This window comes from Heloderma suspectum, chromosome 6, assembly GCF_057233095.1.
Source record: "Heloderma suspectum isolate Gila_16-S chromosome 6, 16-S_ref, whole genome shotgun sequence".
Classification (NCBI taxonomy): domain Eukaryota; kingdom Metazoa; phylum Chordata; class Lepidosauria; order Squamata; family Helodermatidae; genus Heloderma; species Heloderma suspectum.
Genome location: NC_139463.1, coordinates 105812034 through 105829611, shown reverse-complemented (window position 1 = coordinate 105829611; position 17578 = coordinate 105812034). Strand labels below are relative to the sequence as shown.

The 17578-nt window shown below is 48.5% G+C and overlaps 1 protein-coding gene across 1 annotated transcript; it reads right to left on the bottom strand.

Annotated features, from left to right (window-relative positions):
* Positions 1–1314: 1314 nt before the first annotated feature.
* LOC146342288 (zinc-binding protein A33-like) lies at positions 1315–16525 on the bottom strand. The gene is made up of 6 exons (XM_084808483.1): positions 15918–16525; positions 10213–10308; positions 8694–8930; positions 6800–6822; positions 4613–4737; positions 1315–2197 (listed from the first exon to the last, which is right to left on the bottom strand). Exons 1-6 carry the CDS (start codon positions 16347–16349, stop codon positions 1647–1649), a joined length of 1464 nt encoding a protein of 487 aa, XP_084664609.1. The 5' UTR covers positions 16350–16525; the 3' UTR covers positions 1315–1646.
* Positions 16526–17578: the final 1053 nt, after the last annotated feature.

Below are 17578 nucleotides of genomic sequence, written 5' to 3'. Positions count from 1 at the left end.
ATTTCCTACAAAATTCCCTTTGAATCACGATCATGCAGCCCTCAGCTGCAGCTGGGGGCTATATATGCATTATAATGAACTGTGGCGTGCATGAGAGTCATTCCAGAAATCTGGAAGGAGGAAACGATTCTCATGTCTCCCACACCTCCAAACAAGCAACAGCCAAACTGACTCCTGGGAGCAAAAACAATCATCAAACCAGAGCACAATTCTAAGCTGAAATGCTTTTTTAAAAGGTGCACTGGTGTTGTTAAAATTTAGACAACACCTCCCTGTTCAGACTCACAGAAATCTTGCACTTACCTCTGAAAACATGGCCCAACCGATCATCTGAGGAGAGGCTTCCAAGCTGGGCCAGCCGACGTCTTTCTACCATCGCCTCATCCCTCATGAGGCCTCATCAGTAGACCAGTTCCCTCCATTTCCCAGAAGCATTCCAATGTCACATGCCCCTCTGGCTGCGACTTCCACAGGGATCTGTCCCTCTCGCTCCCTTAGATGCTCTTCAAAACACCAACTCCATGGTCTCCTTGGTGACTGGGAGAGGGCATGGTGCAGCACTGTTTATGTAGTAAATTTACAATGTACATTGGTCTGTTTAAGTGGGGAAGGAACCGTAGCTGCCTCTGAATTACCATTTCTTTTGGTGGAGGGTGAGCTATAGAGGCATACATGGGGTGCATATATTCATAGGTTCTTCTAAACAAAAACCTTAAAAACCTGGGGAAAGCAATCCTATGGCCCCTAGACAGAGTCTGGGCAGGGGCACAGCACAGTTCAGATTCCTGGATCCGAGGTCGGAATCAGTGCCCCAACTGCGGAGCCAGGAATCCAAGTTCCCTGCCCACACCTCCTCACAGCTGACATAGACAGAACCATGCCAGATGCCTCTCCAAGGTCACAAAGGTGACAAGAGGTCCCCGCCCCCTCTCCCTCACAACTAGCGCAGAGAGAACCATGCTGGTTGCCTCTCCAAGGTCACAAAGGAGGAGAAGGGGGCATGCCAATAGGCGGGGAAAGGACTGAGGAGGCCAGTTTATGCCATATCCCCAGGCCTCCTCAGCTTCTTTCCATCCCGCAGAGTCCCAGCTAGATGGGCAAAAAAGCCCATCTAGCTGAAATGCAGAGCGGGAGGAGCACGGAGGCAAAGATCACCTCCGCTGCTCCTCCCGCTCTGCATTGGAGGGCCAAAAGCCTCCGAATTCGAAGCCTTACAGCCACCCCAATAGAATTGTGCCCCAAATCACTTTTTTTTAACTTGTATAAGATGTGCCGATCACATATTATCTTACAACGCAATACCTGAAGGCAAATGTGTTCCAACAGCATACGCAAGGAACAATCTGTATTTAGAAAGAGAGGCCGCAGCAAAAGGGACTGATATTCATGGTTTAGGGGGACTAGTAAGGAAAAGAGACATCATAGGTGGTCCTGGTCCCGAGGCAGGATCAACACATGGAGCATTGCTGCTAGAATTTGTGAAAATACAAGCTCGCAACTTGCACAGGGCTGGCCTTCTATCCAGACAGCATCAGATCCATGCCCGCTTTGCTTCAACAACGAGCCGTCTGTTAGGCACTCTCATACTGTTCACAACTAAAACAAAGTCAAGGCAGGGCTTCATGAACTCTGATGTACAGTTCTCACTATGCCCGTGGGGGCAGGAGGTAGAGGGGTTCAGCATTGAGTCCATCTTTGTTGACCCCGGGGCTGAACATGGGGTAGAGGCGCTCAGAGAAGATGTCCGAAAAGGTGTAGATGTGAGCCATGGTGTCAGCATCATAGAAGGAGACCTGTCCCCCCTCATAGTCCAGGTAGATGCCCACCTTCCGGGGCTTGGTCTTGAGGGACAGCTGCTTGGAGGGAGAGTCGAGGGCCTTGTATTCGCTCCCGTTCCGCAGCCAGATGGCCCAGAATCCATTGCTGGGCTTGACCATCACTTTGGCTTCCTTCCTGTTGACCGACTCCTTGGCCACGCCAGTGTCCCAGCTGGTTTTATCCCCCACCTCCACTTCCCAGTAATGGCGTCCTGAGGTGAAGCTCTGGGCACCCAGCACACACACAGACTTGCTGAACCTCTCAGGCCCATCAGGGACCTCCTCCTCAGGGTTGTCCTCCAGACGAACACTATCAAGGGCTCTGGAGAGCACAAGGTTGGGGTGGTTGGTGGCAGGATCCAAGGTTACATGGCAGGGAGCTGTCAGGATAAGACCAAGTTGGAGATTACCTCTCTCTGCCAACTTTTGAAAGGAGATAATAGGGCTGTACATGGACCGCCCAATCTAACTTGGAGGCTGCTTCGGGGCTTCTGAGGCAGGCCAGATTCGGCTTGGGCTGATTCGGGGGGCCCTGACTCATTTCAGCCCATGAAGCCAAAGCGGAATTCGGACCTCCGAATCCCACTTGGAGGGGGCCCAACATGCAACCCAGCCTCCAGCTCCTTCCCTGGGCCCTTGTTTCATGGGAGGGCCACCACCACCAGAGGAGCCACCCCCGGGGGAGCCGCTGCTGCTACTAGCTCCTAGGCCCTCTGGTTGCGTGCCAGCAGCCATCTTGCTGTTCTGGAAGCCATTTTTTAAATGGCTCCCTCCCCCCGAACAACAAGACAGCTGCCAGAATGCATCCAGAGGACCCAGGTAAGGAGCTGGGGGCTGGGCAGCGGCTGGGCTTCCGGATTGCTCCAAAGTGCACCAAAGCGCTTCAGAGTTACCTGCTTCACTTCGGGCCGCTTTGGGCCCCCTCTGCTTCACCTTGGAGGTGGCCCAAAGTGGCCCAAAGCAGCTGCTTTGACTCAGAGCTCAGGCTTCGGGCCGAAGCAGTGCACAGCCCAAATAAATAACACCTCTACACGAAATAGACAACCTGGATGCAAACCAGCTGTACTGTCACGCATCCCAGCTAAGACACCCTGGTACTGTGGTGCTATGAAGTGGGCTACTTCATTCTTTAACAAAGAATTCTCAGCAACCACCAAACTAAAATTCCCAGGGTTCTTTCCAGGCAGCTAGGACAGTGAGGTGTCTAGGGCGGTTTCCATCCTGGATATGTACATGACCTTGGCAGCTGCATGATGGGGTGGTGGCTTCTCTGGGCTGCCCCAGTAGCTGCAGTATGGCGATCCTAACCCCATGAGCCCATCCTCCCCAGGCTAAGACACCAGACTCTCTCCTGCCTGGTGAAGGTCCGAAGACTCATTTTGATAAGCCATTGAATGTAGCGTGAGAGCAGAGGTAAATCCTCCTGCAAAGGACTGTGTTGGAAGAGCCTTCAACAAAGGGCTGTTTGGGTCAGTCGAACAGTTCTCATGAAGACTTGCATAATGCACCTTGCAATGCCATTCAGGTCTTTTGATGGTTGATTGGCCAAATGCTTCGCCAACTGCTAACATGTTTGCAAAAGGCCTGAGCTGTGTTCCAAAGTGCAATGCTTTAAGCTAGCAAACTCAGTTTTAGGGCAGCTTCAGTTGTCAGTAACACTGTTCAGGACAACTTCAGCACAGGGGAAACCTATAAGAAAGATAGGAAACATACACTGAAGCAGGAAGGAGTCATTTATTTTTATCCTGCCCTTCCTCCAAGGAGCTGAGAGCAGCGTACAGGGCTCCTGCACATGCGTGCACATGCACACACACACACACACACACACACTTCTGTCTTCACAAACCTGTGAGGTAGATTAAGCCAAGAGATAGCGACTGGCTGAAAATCAGCCAGCGAGCCAATCTTTCTACAGCCTGGGTCCCTCCAGATGCTGTGGACTACAACTTGCTCCTGGTGGATCCACATGCACCTATGGTCCAATTGGAGTCCACCAGGAGAAGAGCCTTCAGTGTGGTGGCCCCTTTTCTTTGGAATTCCCTGCCCCTGGAGGTCAAGCAGGCACCAACACTGTGCTGTTTCCAGCGCCTCCTGAAAACAGCACCGTTCCAGGAAGCATTCCTTAATTGGCCAGTCATGGTCTCTATTGGTATTCTGTTTTTAAAATAGCATAGTTTCAATCTGGTGTTTCAATCTTCTTATCCTTTTACTGTTTTATCTCTTGTGTTCACCGCTCCGAAATGTGTTCTAGATATGGAGTGGTATACAGATGTTGTAAATAAATGAATACAACTCCTATCATCCCTGACCATTGGCCATGCTGGCTGGGAATGATGGGGGTTGTAGTCCAAAACATCTGGATGGACCCAGGTTGAGGAAGGCTGCAGTAAGCTTTGTGGCTGAGGGGAATTTGAAACTGGGTCTCCCCATTCTCAGTTTGATTACTCTAGCCTCTAAGTCACACTGGCTCTCCCTAGGAAACCACGGTTGAAACAAGCCCTGTAACGGAGAGCCGCTTGCTCCGATTGGAGATATTGGACTATCAAAGTACCACAGAACATTTGATCCCAAGCTACTGTGCCAGTAAATTCTCACCACTCTGATACTGAGTGGAGGCTGGTGGCTCTGATGTCAGTGGGGCAGGAAATCCGCTCTGGGTTTCAGTCAGAACCAGTCAGAACTCTAATGGAGCTCTCCAAGGCTTGGCTAGCTCCTTTAGAGTTCTGGCCAAAACCCAGAGCGGATTTACCACCCCACTGACATCAGAGCCACCAGCCTCCACTGTTGATACTTACAAGGCCTCAGAGCCTGCAGCATCTCTTTCCACACCATGTATTGAATAGGTCCCTTAAACTGGCCCAAGTTGAAATCCCGGGAGATCACGGGCAGTGTGGAGCCTTTTTCCTCATTGGGGCAGTACCTGGAAGGAGAGGTAAAGCATAAAGTTGAAACTGTTTTGGCCCGAGGGCTGCATTCCAGTGGTGGGCAGGGCCAAAGGCAAAAGGGCCGAGGCTGAAATCCAAAAATACTGGCATATTTTATCTTAATGCTCTTACTGCCACAAACTCAGCCTTCTTAGGAGAGGCATTTCAACCGTTTAGAAGGGGGGGGGGACTGCACAAAAGCCAGGAAACAACCAAACAATCAGTGGTCAGGGGGATGGGGGATGGGGGAGGAGCCTGGCAGAGGGGGCGTGGCCATTTGAGGAGCCCTGGAGAGCTGGATTGGGACCCCAGAGGCAGGCCAGATTCGGCCCCTGGGCCTGATATTCTGCATCCCCGTCATAAAGTCTTAGGGTGCATCCGGATGGATCATGCTGAGCAGTGCCAATCAAAAGGCACTGTGCTGCTGTTGTTTTCCTTCTTTAATGTATTTTCTTTGGGTAAGAAAAGAGACAGGAGCAGGTGCAGGAAAACACAGGACAGCAACAAACGGAAGACAATGACGCCTGGGCCCCTTGTAAAATACCATGAAGGAGGCAAGGTGATTGCACAATATAAGCCTCCTCTGGGAGCACTCTTAAAGGTAAACAAGAGTATGCATTCCTCAACCTGGTCTTTATCTCCATCTGGTCACCAGATCTGGGGGTGCTGCATTTTATCATGCTCCTTTAGCCCCCAAAGTATTGTTTTTGTTGCCAATATTTCTGGATTCCATTTCTGGAGCAAGAGGTCCAATCACATTATTCAACTTGCATTTTAAATCAGCTACTGTGGATTCATTGATGTGGAGGGAAACAGTGGTGTCAGGGATTGAGCATTGGTTAAAAATCACAACAGAAAATCATGATCGGAATTCATTTTGTGAGATTGAGAAGCATTGTAGGGATTCACGTCTGTGGTGTCTTCCTGTTGGGCCAGCCCTACCATTAGGCAGAGTGAAGCAGAGACTATTCATAGTGAAAACAAAGAGACAGACACCCAAACTTCATAGGAACTTGGCAGCAGCTATCATTACGTATGGACACAAAGCAGGACTTAGAGCCAAATTAGGCATTCTGGAATTGTCCCTGTCAAGCAGGAAAAAGGGAAGGGATCCAATTTAAATGTGAAAAAGGGTATGGGAGTGAGGAGCACCAAACCTTCCTCAAGCCCTTCCACTTACCTCCCCATTGCCTTCCACTCCCCAGAGGCCTTTCACCCAGGTGAGCTCACCTCTCAGCCGTGCTCCAATATTGGGAGAAAAGCATCGGGGAGGACAGATTTGGGGGAGTTAAGCCATGGGTGGGGGAGGATGCTGCATGCCTCACCCAATGCATGGTTTTGCTTTGTTTCTTTCTATATGGCTTGGGATAATTCTCTGTTTCACCCATGTGCACACCTCTGCCATCACCGTATCTCATTGGGCCCTGAAAACATGCACCATCCCATGATTTGAGAAGAACAAATGATACCCCAGAGCATTTCACCCAACTTGGGAGTCCTTGTGGGGTCTGGTCACAAAAGGAGGGAGAAGAGATCCAGCTGAGATCAGGAAGCCAGGGCTGATCCATTTTGCTGCCTAAGGCAAAGGACAAGATGGCACACGCACACCCCATTCCATGTACAAGAAAGCCAACTGGGCTGGTAGTTGAATTTGTCTTCAGTGGACCAGCATCCGCCATCACATCTGAAGACAGTAGGCTAGCTTAGGGGTGCAAAGCAGGCTGCACAGGCTACAGCTCTATCATTTTGTTGCCGCCCCTAAGCATCTGCCACCTGAGGCAACTGCTTCTCTCTGCCTAATGGTAAGGCCGGCCCTACAGGAAGGCACCACAGACCTGAATCCCTACAACGCTTCTCAATCTCCCAAAATGGCTCTATGGCCAAAGGAAAAAGAGCTCCCAGTTCCACTGGGTTTCTAACAAAGATTAGGGCTTTGTTTCCAGTCCCCTAATCATCTTTGTTGCCCTCCTCTGAACCCTCCCCAGTTTGCCTGCATCCTTCTTTTAGCAAAGTTAGCGAAGGGCTTAAAGAGCTCCAGTAAGTATAAGGTCTACTCACTTCTCCGTGAAGGCTTTGATGTCCTGTGGAAAGAGAAGCCAGGAATTAGTAGAGGGAAAAGGGTGGCTTTTAAGAATAGTTTCTTGTCTAGGCCTCCATGGAAGCTCTTTAACAATGGGCAACAAAAATTAGTTACAATATTCCAACCCGGCCAAGGTGCAATGGAAAAGAACGATGCAATTGCCCCTCATACAAGGCTTCTGTTGATACAGCCCAAAATGATCACTGCTCTTTTTTGCAGTAACACGATCACATAACTGAGCCAGTCATGGTTAGACAGTGACTGCTATAGCCTAGGGATTCCTCTGCAAAGAAAACACTGCACTGGCATGTTGTTTTTATAGTGCTGGGTTTTCTTTCCCATATTTAATATTTTCAGAATGGTTCCTGTTCAGTTTCACTGCTGAACCCTGAAAAAATGAACTTTCAATTTTATCTTAAAAATCCAGTGCTCAAGCGGATAACAGTCATTTTGAAAAGTTTATCCCCGTCCTCTCTAAAGCGTTCACAGTTCTTCCAGACCTTGTATCACTTGAACATTTTATCGGCTCCATTTTCCATGTCTCCATTCGAATCTATTGTGGAAAATATTGGACAGCATTTCACCAGGTCTGATAGGTTACTGATAGGCCCTTTGTTCAGTAATAATAAGCAAAAAGATGGAAATTTATTATTTATTTATTACATTTATATCCCACCTTTTTTTCCTTTTCCAAGGAACCGAAGGTGGCTTACATCCTCCTCCTCCTCTCCATTTTAGCCTCACAACAACAACCCTGTGAGGTAGGTTGGGCTGAGAGTCAGTGACTGGCCCAAAGTCACCCAGTGAGCTTCCATGGCCAAGTGGGTACCAGAACCCAGATCTCCTGGCTCCCAGTCCAACACTCTAGCCACTACACCACACTGGCTCTCAAAAATTCCAGTCCCCTGATCATCTTTGTTGCCCTCCTCTGAACCCTCTCCAATTTGTCTGCATCCTTCTTAAAGTGTGGTGCCCAGAACTGGACACAGTACTCCAGATGAGGCCTAACCAGTGCTGGGTAGAAGGGAACTAGTACTTCCCGGGATTTGGAAGCTAAGCTTCTATTAATGCAGCCCAAAATAGCATTTGCCTTTTTTGCAGCCACATCACATTGTTGGCTCCTATTCACCTTGTGATCGACAACAGTTCCAAGATCCTTCTCGCTTGCAGTGTTGAGCCACGTATCCCCCATCCTGTAACTGTGCATTTGGTTTCTTTTTCCTAGGTGCAGAACTTGGCATTTATCACTATTAAATGTCATTCTATTGTTTTCTGCCCAGCGCTCCAGTCTATCCAGATCACTTTGAATTTTGTTTCTGTCTTCCAAAGTATTAGCTATCCTGCCCATTTCTGTGTCATCTGCAAATGTGATCAGCATTCCCTGCACCTCCTCCTCCAAGTCCTTAATAAAAATGTTGAAGAGCGCTGGGCCCAGGACCGAGCCCTGCGGTACCCCACTCGTTACCTCTCCCCGGTTGGAGAAGGTCCCATTGATAAGCACTCTTTGAGTCCGATTCTGTAGCCACCTGTGGATCCACTGGATCGTTGTTTCATCTAGCCCACTTTGAGCTGGTTTGCTCATCAGGCTATCATGGGGCACTTTGTCAAAAGCTTTGCTGAAGTCGAGGTATATGATGTCTACAGCATTCCAGTTAGGGGATCTTGGGAGTTCTAGTAAAAAAGACCCTAAGTAAATCCAACAAGACTGAAGTGTGCCCACCCCCAACTTATAGAATGTACACTGACTGAAGGATTTAGAATGCCTTGAGACAGATTTGGAGACAACCCTGCACGCAGCCTAAAAACACACCAAATCGCTGAACTTCAGAGATACACTGAAGTCCCCACAGATTCATTGAGAGACACACCGACCTTAAGGAAGTTTTCAGGGTCCTGATGCTCAGCAAGTCGAGCTTGGATCTTGGCCGCTTGTCCCTCTGCCACACAGATTTGCTCTTGCCCGTTGCGCCGGTTCCTTTCCAGTTCACTGAGGAGAAGCTCTTCCTCATGCCAGATCTCCCTCCTCATTGCTGCCTCCTTCTCTTGAAGCCATTGGTGAAGCTCAATGAACTGGGTCGAGAGATGATGCTCCAGTCGGAGGCGTTGGGCCTTGGGAGGAGGAGGTGATGGAGAAACAAGGAGGAGGTGTGAAGGCATGCCGTCTCTGATCTGGCAGCCCTGATGGGCTTTGAGCAGTGCTGTTGAACCTCTTAGAATGGGGGACTCATTTTGTCTGGGGGAAGCTCTTGGGGACCGCGTTCTGTCAAGAATGATGGCCTGCTTTCTACCATGAGAATAGGCCGGGCTGTCACGTCCAAGGGAACCACTGGAACTGGTTGTTATCTAGCAGCTCCCCGGCCCTGCTGCTCAGAGCCAAGCTCAGTCCGTGTTAATAGGGAAGGAGATGACAGCTGTGTCTGGTGGGAAGCTCCTGTTTCTTCTGAGGTGAGGGTGGTCCGCCCTGGGGCTGAGCTTACAGGAAGTCTGCCCTGAGTGGCTACAGCCAGGCCTTAAATGGGGGGCTGAGGAAGAGGCGGGTCATCTTCTTTTGCCCCAATGGCTCTGGGATGTGTTGCTGGCTAGAAACTATCCTGGAAGGCCCATACTTTCGTATGCATGGGATAGATTGGCTAGCTTTGTTATTTCCCTTGGTGGAAGGCTACTGGGTTATTGTGGGAATTTGGGGCCAGGTTTGTCCTGTCCTACCTTACAGGGTTGTTGGGACTAGTCTAGGCAATCCTTCATAACATTCCAGTGGTGGGTGGGGCCAAAAGCAAATGGGGTGGGGTTAAGATGCCACAAATACCGGCATATTGTAACATAAATCTCTAACTGCCAGTAACTAACTGCCTTAGGAGAGGCATTTCAACCCTTCAGAATGGGGGAAAGCTGCACAAAAGCTGGGAAACCATTGAACACTCAGCCGTCAGGGGGAAGAAACGTGACCCCGGAGGACTGGATTGGGGCTCCAGGCCTGAAACCCTACAGCCCTGGCTTAGAGAATTCTTATGGCACAGCAATTTCACCATTCTTTTCTCCAAGCTGAGAAATGTGCCGTATCCATGAAATGGCATTATTTTATTTATTTAGAACATTTGTATCCCGCCCTATATCATTAAGATCTCATTATGGGTAAATAGACTATGGAGGAGGCGCAAAAGCCAATAAAAAGGGCTGGAGAAAGCAGAAACGTTTCAAGAAACAGCACCTTCAAGAGGCAAATGGCAGGAGGCAATTATTGGTGGGAGGCACTCCCAAACTGGATTGGGACCCAAAGGGCTTCTTTTCCTTCAAGTAGATGGTTAAGCAGGTTTTTTTTAAGCATGCTTAATATAGCATGAAGTTTGGCTCAAAGAAAGAACGACAAAGACAAAAGACGGAGTGAACTCACTGCGATTTCCGGAACTTTCTGTGCCCTCTGCTCTTGCAGCAATTTTTCTGCTTGGGCTCTGGATTCCAGTGACATTTGAGATGCTGTTAGGATCTCCTGGGTAGAAGAACAGACACCACAAGGTATGAAAAACAAAATGGAAACATTTATGTATGTATGTATGTATTTGCAGTTGTGGCTCATCTAGGTTTGCCAACTCACCAGAACAATAAATAGCCTGGTTGGGAAGCAGTTTTGGAGCCAAAACAGCAAGAGGCAACACAGTTCTTTCTCACCAGCCATTAGCAGAGACACAGCTTTTGTGCTGGGTTCCACCCCCAGATCATCCAGAAACCACTGAGCTCTGCCCTGTGGGTACCACTCCAGTTCCATCCTTGTACCCATATATTTTTAGCTTATTTCATTCCAAGAGTTGGCAAACATACCTAAAGTTGCAAGGTGTACATGTGAAAACTCTGACTTCAGACCTTTGCTCACACATTTGCAACCCGGGCACATAATGCAGCATGAGAAGGTCTCTCCTTCAACCAAACATTCTGCAAACTCAAATTCACCCATCATCACCTGGGGGAATAGAGATGGCACATGCAATCCATGTCCCTGATCCTAAAAACCCAGGAGACAATTATCATTGGAGGCACAAATAGTGCTTGGTATTATTTTGTAATTGGGAAAAGCTCAAATTCCTGAAGTGTTGTTGAAGTCTATATTGTATTGTGCTCATGGGGGCGAGGCTTCCAACAGGGTAGGTTGAGCTGAGGGAGAGACACAGAATGTTCACAAATATTCCAGTTACAGAGCATAGACAAGGGTAAAGGGGGGGGCACATTCATTTACTTCAGTGCCAGGAGTGTGCATGACACTTTACAGAGCTCAAGAAGCTAGGTCCCTACCCCCAGAAAGGTTATAATCAGAAATTTGGAGAAGGGGAAGCAACAGAGGATAGGGAGGGAAGTGAAGACTGGGTAAAAAGGAAAAGTCATTTGCAATTGTCTCAGTTATACCAGCATTCCCCAACCAGGAGCCCTCCGGAGGTTTTGGACTACAACCCCTCTGCAAGATTGGAAGAGTGCTACCAAGGTGTTCCATATGAGGATCGCTTGTGTCCCTGTGGAGGTGAAGTAGTTGAAACTTTAAGTCAGGTTTTGTTTTGTTTTTTAATGTAGCCTTCATAGGGAGGAACGTAATAGACTACTTTGCCCTATTATATGGAAATGCCCCGGAAGGACATCAGAAAAGTATTTGGAACACTTCTTGGCCAGTACAAACAAGTCAACAACAGAGTTAGTGGCTAAGTTCCTCTTCTCTGCTCAAAGGTCTCATGAGATGATTTCTTCATCCTAATTGTAACTTGCATTTCAGGTTTTTATCTTTCGTATCACACTGTGTTTTAATTATGCCCATATATTTTTAAATATGTGTTCTGTTTTAATGACTATTCTTTAGCTTATTGTGTAATGAATTCATGACTATGTTTTTAATGACTACGATTCAATGCTCGTTTGTTCTCATGGGTCTGCGACCGCGTAATAAAATGAACTGAACTGGCATTCCTTTGAGCTGATGGAAGTTGAAGTCTGAAACATCCGGCGGGCGCCACGCAGCTGAGTTACACGTACTTCGACTTAGCTACAGGCTTCATTGCAGTAGAACATGGGAACTAGAGGGCTGTGCCAAAGGATTCCTGGAAAAGGTGGGCTTTCAACAGGAATTTCAAGGAAGTCCCAACCAGCCAAACCTTCAGATGGTCAGAATTTAAGGAAAGATTAAGAATGGATACAGGTGCAACCATGGCTGCTTAAATACAAGAGGCTTGTCATAAATTCAGTTTCACAAGTAATTCCTAATCATCAAGAAAACATCCACGCCTGAGTTTCTGCACCCTTGAATTATTAGAAAATGGGCTAGTTCATTTCCAAACCACCAATTGTTGGGCACAACCTAGATTCGTGGCTTGTATGTATTAAATTTCAAGTTCCTTTACGCTTGAAAAAGGCTCTCTCCTCATTCTGAGCACCTCAGTTACAACCATCCCTCACAGGCCCAGCCCTACCATTAGGCAGAGTGAGGCAGTTGCCTCAGGCAGCAGATGCTGGGAGGCGGCAGCAACAAGCTGAAGCTGTGGGCCATGCAGCCTGCCCTGCACTCCCTAGCCTGCTGCCTTCAAGTGTGGTGGAGGATGCCGCCCCATTGCCAGTGTTGAAGACAGATTCCACTGCTACTCTAGTCGGCTTTTGTACAGGGAACGGGAGGGGGCACCGTCTAGTCCTTTGCCTCAGGCAGCAGAACATCTTGGGCCAGCCCTGATCTCGCACGTAGCTGTGGCTCGCTCTATTTTTAAGATGCAACGGCGGAAAGCAGGTGGGTAAATTCTGTGCTGGGATCACACGCTGATGAGTAAAATGCAGCCATCTCTAGGGCATGGTGTAGTGGATTTGATTCCGGAAGAGCTGGTGAGGAATTTTAGTGAGCTCCCACAGTTGTGTCCTGCATGGTGTGTTAAATGCATAGAGGCCTGTGCAGGCTAGCATAGTGGGCAGATTTTAGCTAACCAAAAGGTAGGCTCCTGATGAGGCCTCTCACGTACTTTCAACTGGTACCAAGGATGTACAGCTCCATATGTCAACAATATTACATATGCCTGGTTACCTCACCCCTCTGGGACAGGGAGCAATGTCTTATTATCTCACCCATGAGCTGCCAGGCTCTTCCTCCTACATAAGAGCATTGGTTTTGACCTTTAAAACCCTATATGGTTCCGGCCCAGCCTACCTTAAGGGGTGCCTCCGGCAACACCAGACAGGCTGCTCAACAAGATCAGCCTTGGATGGCCTTCTCTCTGCCCCATCAGCTAGGACAGCTAGGCTGATGAGGACGAGGGAGAGGGCCTTCTCTGTGGTGGCCCCCACTCTGTGGAACTCCCTCCCTAGGGAACTCCGCCATGCCCTCTCTTTAATGAGCTTCCGCTACACATTAAAAACGAGGTTGTTCAGGCAGGCATTTGGGGTGGTTAGAAATATGTTTTAATGTAGAATTTTATTGTTTTAAACTGTTTCCATTATTGTACATCACCCAGAGTGGCTGGGTGACCAGCCAGATGGGCGATTAATAAATTTAATAAATAATAAAAATTGGGGACTCTCTCTCTCGCAGGAAAGGCATTTAATTTCCCAGGCCAGGATGTTTCAAGGACCTTCAGGAATATGAGAGAGGGGCTATATAAGCTGGAGAACAGAGGAAACTAATTTGGTCTCGCTCCCAGGGGGAATAGCGCTGCCAGCCTGGAGAACTCTTGTCGGCCCTGAGGGGAGCGTGTCATATGCCTTGGGGACTCAAGATATACTTATCAGCTGCAATCATGGTGCCTCCTTTATCAGCTGAAGGAACATGGGCTTTCTTTGTGTATTCTTTCTGCCTCCATATAGCATCTTTGTGTACTTAATGAACTGCTCAACTGATCCATTTGGGATTTGTCTCACTTCAGCACCCACAAATCTGACTTGATTGGGACCTGAGTTAATCAGGATCCCATAAATCAAGACACATGACAGCTATGGGGAGATGGTTGCATAGACACAGCTGCAGCCAAGCAGTCACATGGTGATGCTCAGGATGACAGTGTGAGATAGTGAATCACACCCAGGGTTTTTTCACACTCTTTTTCTGGGGTTGTGAAACAGAGCCTGAAGCTCAAGGAACAGGCACTTAAAAAAAAAAAAAAGTGAGCAAAGGTCAGGTGGTATGTGAGCAATCCTCCCCTTTCAAGGCCACAAGAATCACAAAATTAATATGCTATGCATCCAGCTTAATCATGTGGTGCAGCCAGCTGGGATTGCATCACTTCGGACTGAAGGGCGGGGATCCGTTGTTTCAATGCTTCTCAGTGGTGCTCAATGAAAATTCCCTGCTCACAGAACACTAGCGTGTAAGGGACAAAAGGCTAACACTCTTCAAAAGGGACAAAAGGCTAACTCTCTGTCAGCTTTCTTCATAGAATTGTTGTTGCTTTTAGAATGAAGGGGCATTTAAACATGTCACACAAACCCCACCTGCAGTCTGAAGCTGTGCAGTGCAGTCCCAACAGGGCTATATTGTTATTCTGAATATTATTATTCTGAATGCTTAGATCAGGTCCAAGAAACTGTGCCCAATGGAGTCCATTTTTCCTCCCTCCTAACAGCCAGGCAGATCCAGTTCCACAGTCTGCTTAGGCAGAGCTCTCCTCCCGCTACCACACACTCCATTATGAAGAAACAAGGGACTTAAAAAAAAAAAAAATGTAAGTTCAAGGATAAGCCAGCTAAGTAATATTTAAATGCACTTTTTTGGCGAGGTGTATAAATTCGCTTTGAGCTTCCATGGGAATGGAATTCTGCTTGCACTGGCACAGAAGATGGAATCTAAGAAGTGAGAGTTACAAAGGGCAATGGCGCCCCCTGGTGCTGCTAAAGCTACTGCAGTCAGCATTTACAGCGGACAGTTATCCAAAAGGATCGTAGGAGGCAACGCTCCCGGATCGCACTGAAGGACAATCCGATGTAGCATCCTCTATCCCACAGTGGTTAGCCAGATGCCCTAATGGGAAGCCCACAAGCAGCACCTGAGTGCAAGAGCAGCCTCCCGCTCGTGTTCCCTAGCAACATAGGCTGCTTGGATATTTTCTTTATGCTTCTTCAGAATCAAAAATTGTATTTAGCCTCTTTTCCATAATCTGAGGGAAGGCCTTGATGGACATCGCTGCATATGTCCCTGTTTTCTTTATGCAACAAAACCATGCCACTTTGTATTTAAAAAATCAGATATCTTAATTGTGCCTTGAGCTAATTTGAGTTGATACGTCCATTTTTCTGCCATGGCTGTTTGCCGCAGCTCCATGTACCAAGTCTTCAGTGCTAAACGCTCTACGGTTTTCCAACTTTTCGCTATGATCCTGCGAACTGCCATCACCATGAACACAATTTAAGTCCATGGATCAGCCTTCCCCAACCTGGTGCCCTCCAGATGTTTTTGGACTTCAGCTCCCATCAGCCCCAGCTAGCATGGTCAATGGTCAGGTATGATGGGAGTTGTCATCCAAAACAGCTCAAGGTCAACATGCTAGGAAAAGCAACCGTGGACATTAAATGAATGAAATGTGTTGATGGCTTAAATTTGTTTGAGAGATGTGTGAACAACACCAGAGAGACACACAACATGCTAACCCACACTCAGTGGTTGACCATGGGTTGTTGTTGAATCATGGGTTAGCGTGTCATCTGAACCCAGGGCATTTTCTGCAGACTGGGTTGTTAACCATGCAGTTGGCTTGTTAACCACCCTGAACAAACCAACAACAAACCATGAGTTTTCAAGGTGGCTTGTTCGAGAAAAATAAGCCACACTGCTTATAAGTTTACAGGCTACCCTGTGGAAAATGTCCCAGGTTCAGACAACACGCTAACCCACAGTTCAACAAACAACCCACGGTTCAACAACCCACACTCAACCACTGAGTGAGGGTTAGCGTGTTGTGTGAAACCAGTCTCTGTGCGTGCTGTCAGTCTATATGTTTGTTTGTAAATCTTTTGTGTAATGTATTTTTAAGGCTTTAATCTTTGTAAACCGCCCAGAGAGCTTCAGTGATTGGGCGGAATAGCAGTGCAATAAAGAAAAGGAATGAATGAGCCAGCCACCAAGTTCACAGTATCTCAGCTCCCCCAACTGACCTTATATTGCTCCACAGCCTCATTCAGAGGGACGCACCGGTGCCCCCAGTGATCAAGTTGCATCGCCCTCACTAAGCAGCCATGGTCGGAACAGAAGAGTCTGTCCCCCTGCACCTCTCCATCGTTTTCCTCCAGGCTGGCATCCTCGTCGCTGGCGTGAGCCGAGGGAGACTCCCTGGCCTTCTGCGCCAGCTGTCCCAGCACCCGATTGGCCGTGAACTTGCCTCCTGGGATCTCTCGCCGGCACTCGGGGCAAGTGGGATGTGGCACGTCCTCCCTGGCATCAGCCAGGATCTCGGCCCAGTAGTGGGTGATGCAGGCCTGGCAGTAGTTGTGCCCGCATTCCAGCATGACAGGGTCCGAAAAGAGCTCTAGGCAAATGGAACAACGTAGGTCCTCTGCAAAATGCTCCACTCCCGTTGGGGCCGCCATGGAAGAGAAACGGGCCAGGGCAGCAGGGGCGGGGGGCACAACTAGGCTCAAGTTCGCCCCTCAATCCTGTTATCTGTATTTATTCCTCCCCTTCCTGTTTAGTGGCTATTTCCCCTCAACATATTCAGAACACCTTTTCCTCTGCCGCCACCTCCTCTCCCTCCTTCTCCTCCTCCTTCTCCGCTTGGCTACCTATATTCTATTTCTAATTTTTATCCCCACTTTTTCTATGTATCTTTCTATCTGTGTTGCTCCCACCGGAAAAAGAAAGTCTGCCCTTCTCTGAACAGCTCCCTCACTCTAGTGCCTTCTCTCTCTCACTCTTTCCCTCCTATCTTCACTTTCTTTGCTCCCTTCTCTTACTTTACCTGTTCGCAGGTTATCTTTAAAAACACATACACACAATGGAACTAGCCATTAATATAAAAGACTCTTCTTTTGTGGGACACCTGGCTCACTCGATCTTTCCTGCTCTGCTCAGTTTCTTTGTAAAATTCTCTCTCTCTCTGTCCGCTATTCTCACCTCCGCTCTCTCTCGCTGCCCCTGCCCAGCCAGTACAAGTCTCAACACCGCTTCTGAAGAATTCTTAAAACAGCAGATTTTAAAAAGGGAGGGTCTCCAACGTGCGCTGCACGGCATCCCATCTGTGCCTTTTATTCGGCCTCCCTCTCTCCGAAATTGCTCTCCCCTTTTTCAAGGCCCTGCCCTTCCTCCCTTGGGCCCGCCTCTTCGGTATCGCCCATACCACGCCAGGAATGCAACATCTGATCCCTTCCAGGCACCCAGACCTTCTAAACTCAGAAGCATCTGCCAATTCAACAGCACCAAACCGGTTCTGAGTGACAGGATGACACAGAAGGATATTTGGGAAGGGCTGGGAATAGGGAACACCCCGGGGTCGTTCTCTCCAGAGGGTCTGGAGGAGGAATGGACTGGCAATTGCCAGGACAGGCAGTGGACGTACATCTTTGGTTCTGTCCCCACCTCTGGAAAACGACTGCGACCTTCTGAACAGGAGCAGAGAGAACAGTCCCCCGGTGGGCAGGCAAGGGGCTTAGGCTGTGCTTATGGTGCTAGGGCAGCCTTCCCCAATCTGGTGTCCTCCAGATATTTTTGACTGCAACTCCCATCATCCTTGACCAATGACCATGCCAGCAGGGGCCAATGGGAGTTGTAGTCCAAACCATCTGGAGGGCGCTAATGGTTTTTCCCCATTGGCCAATGTATT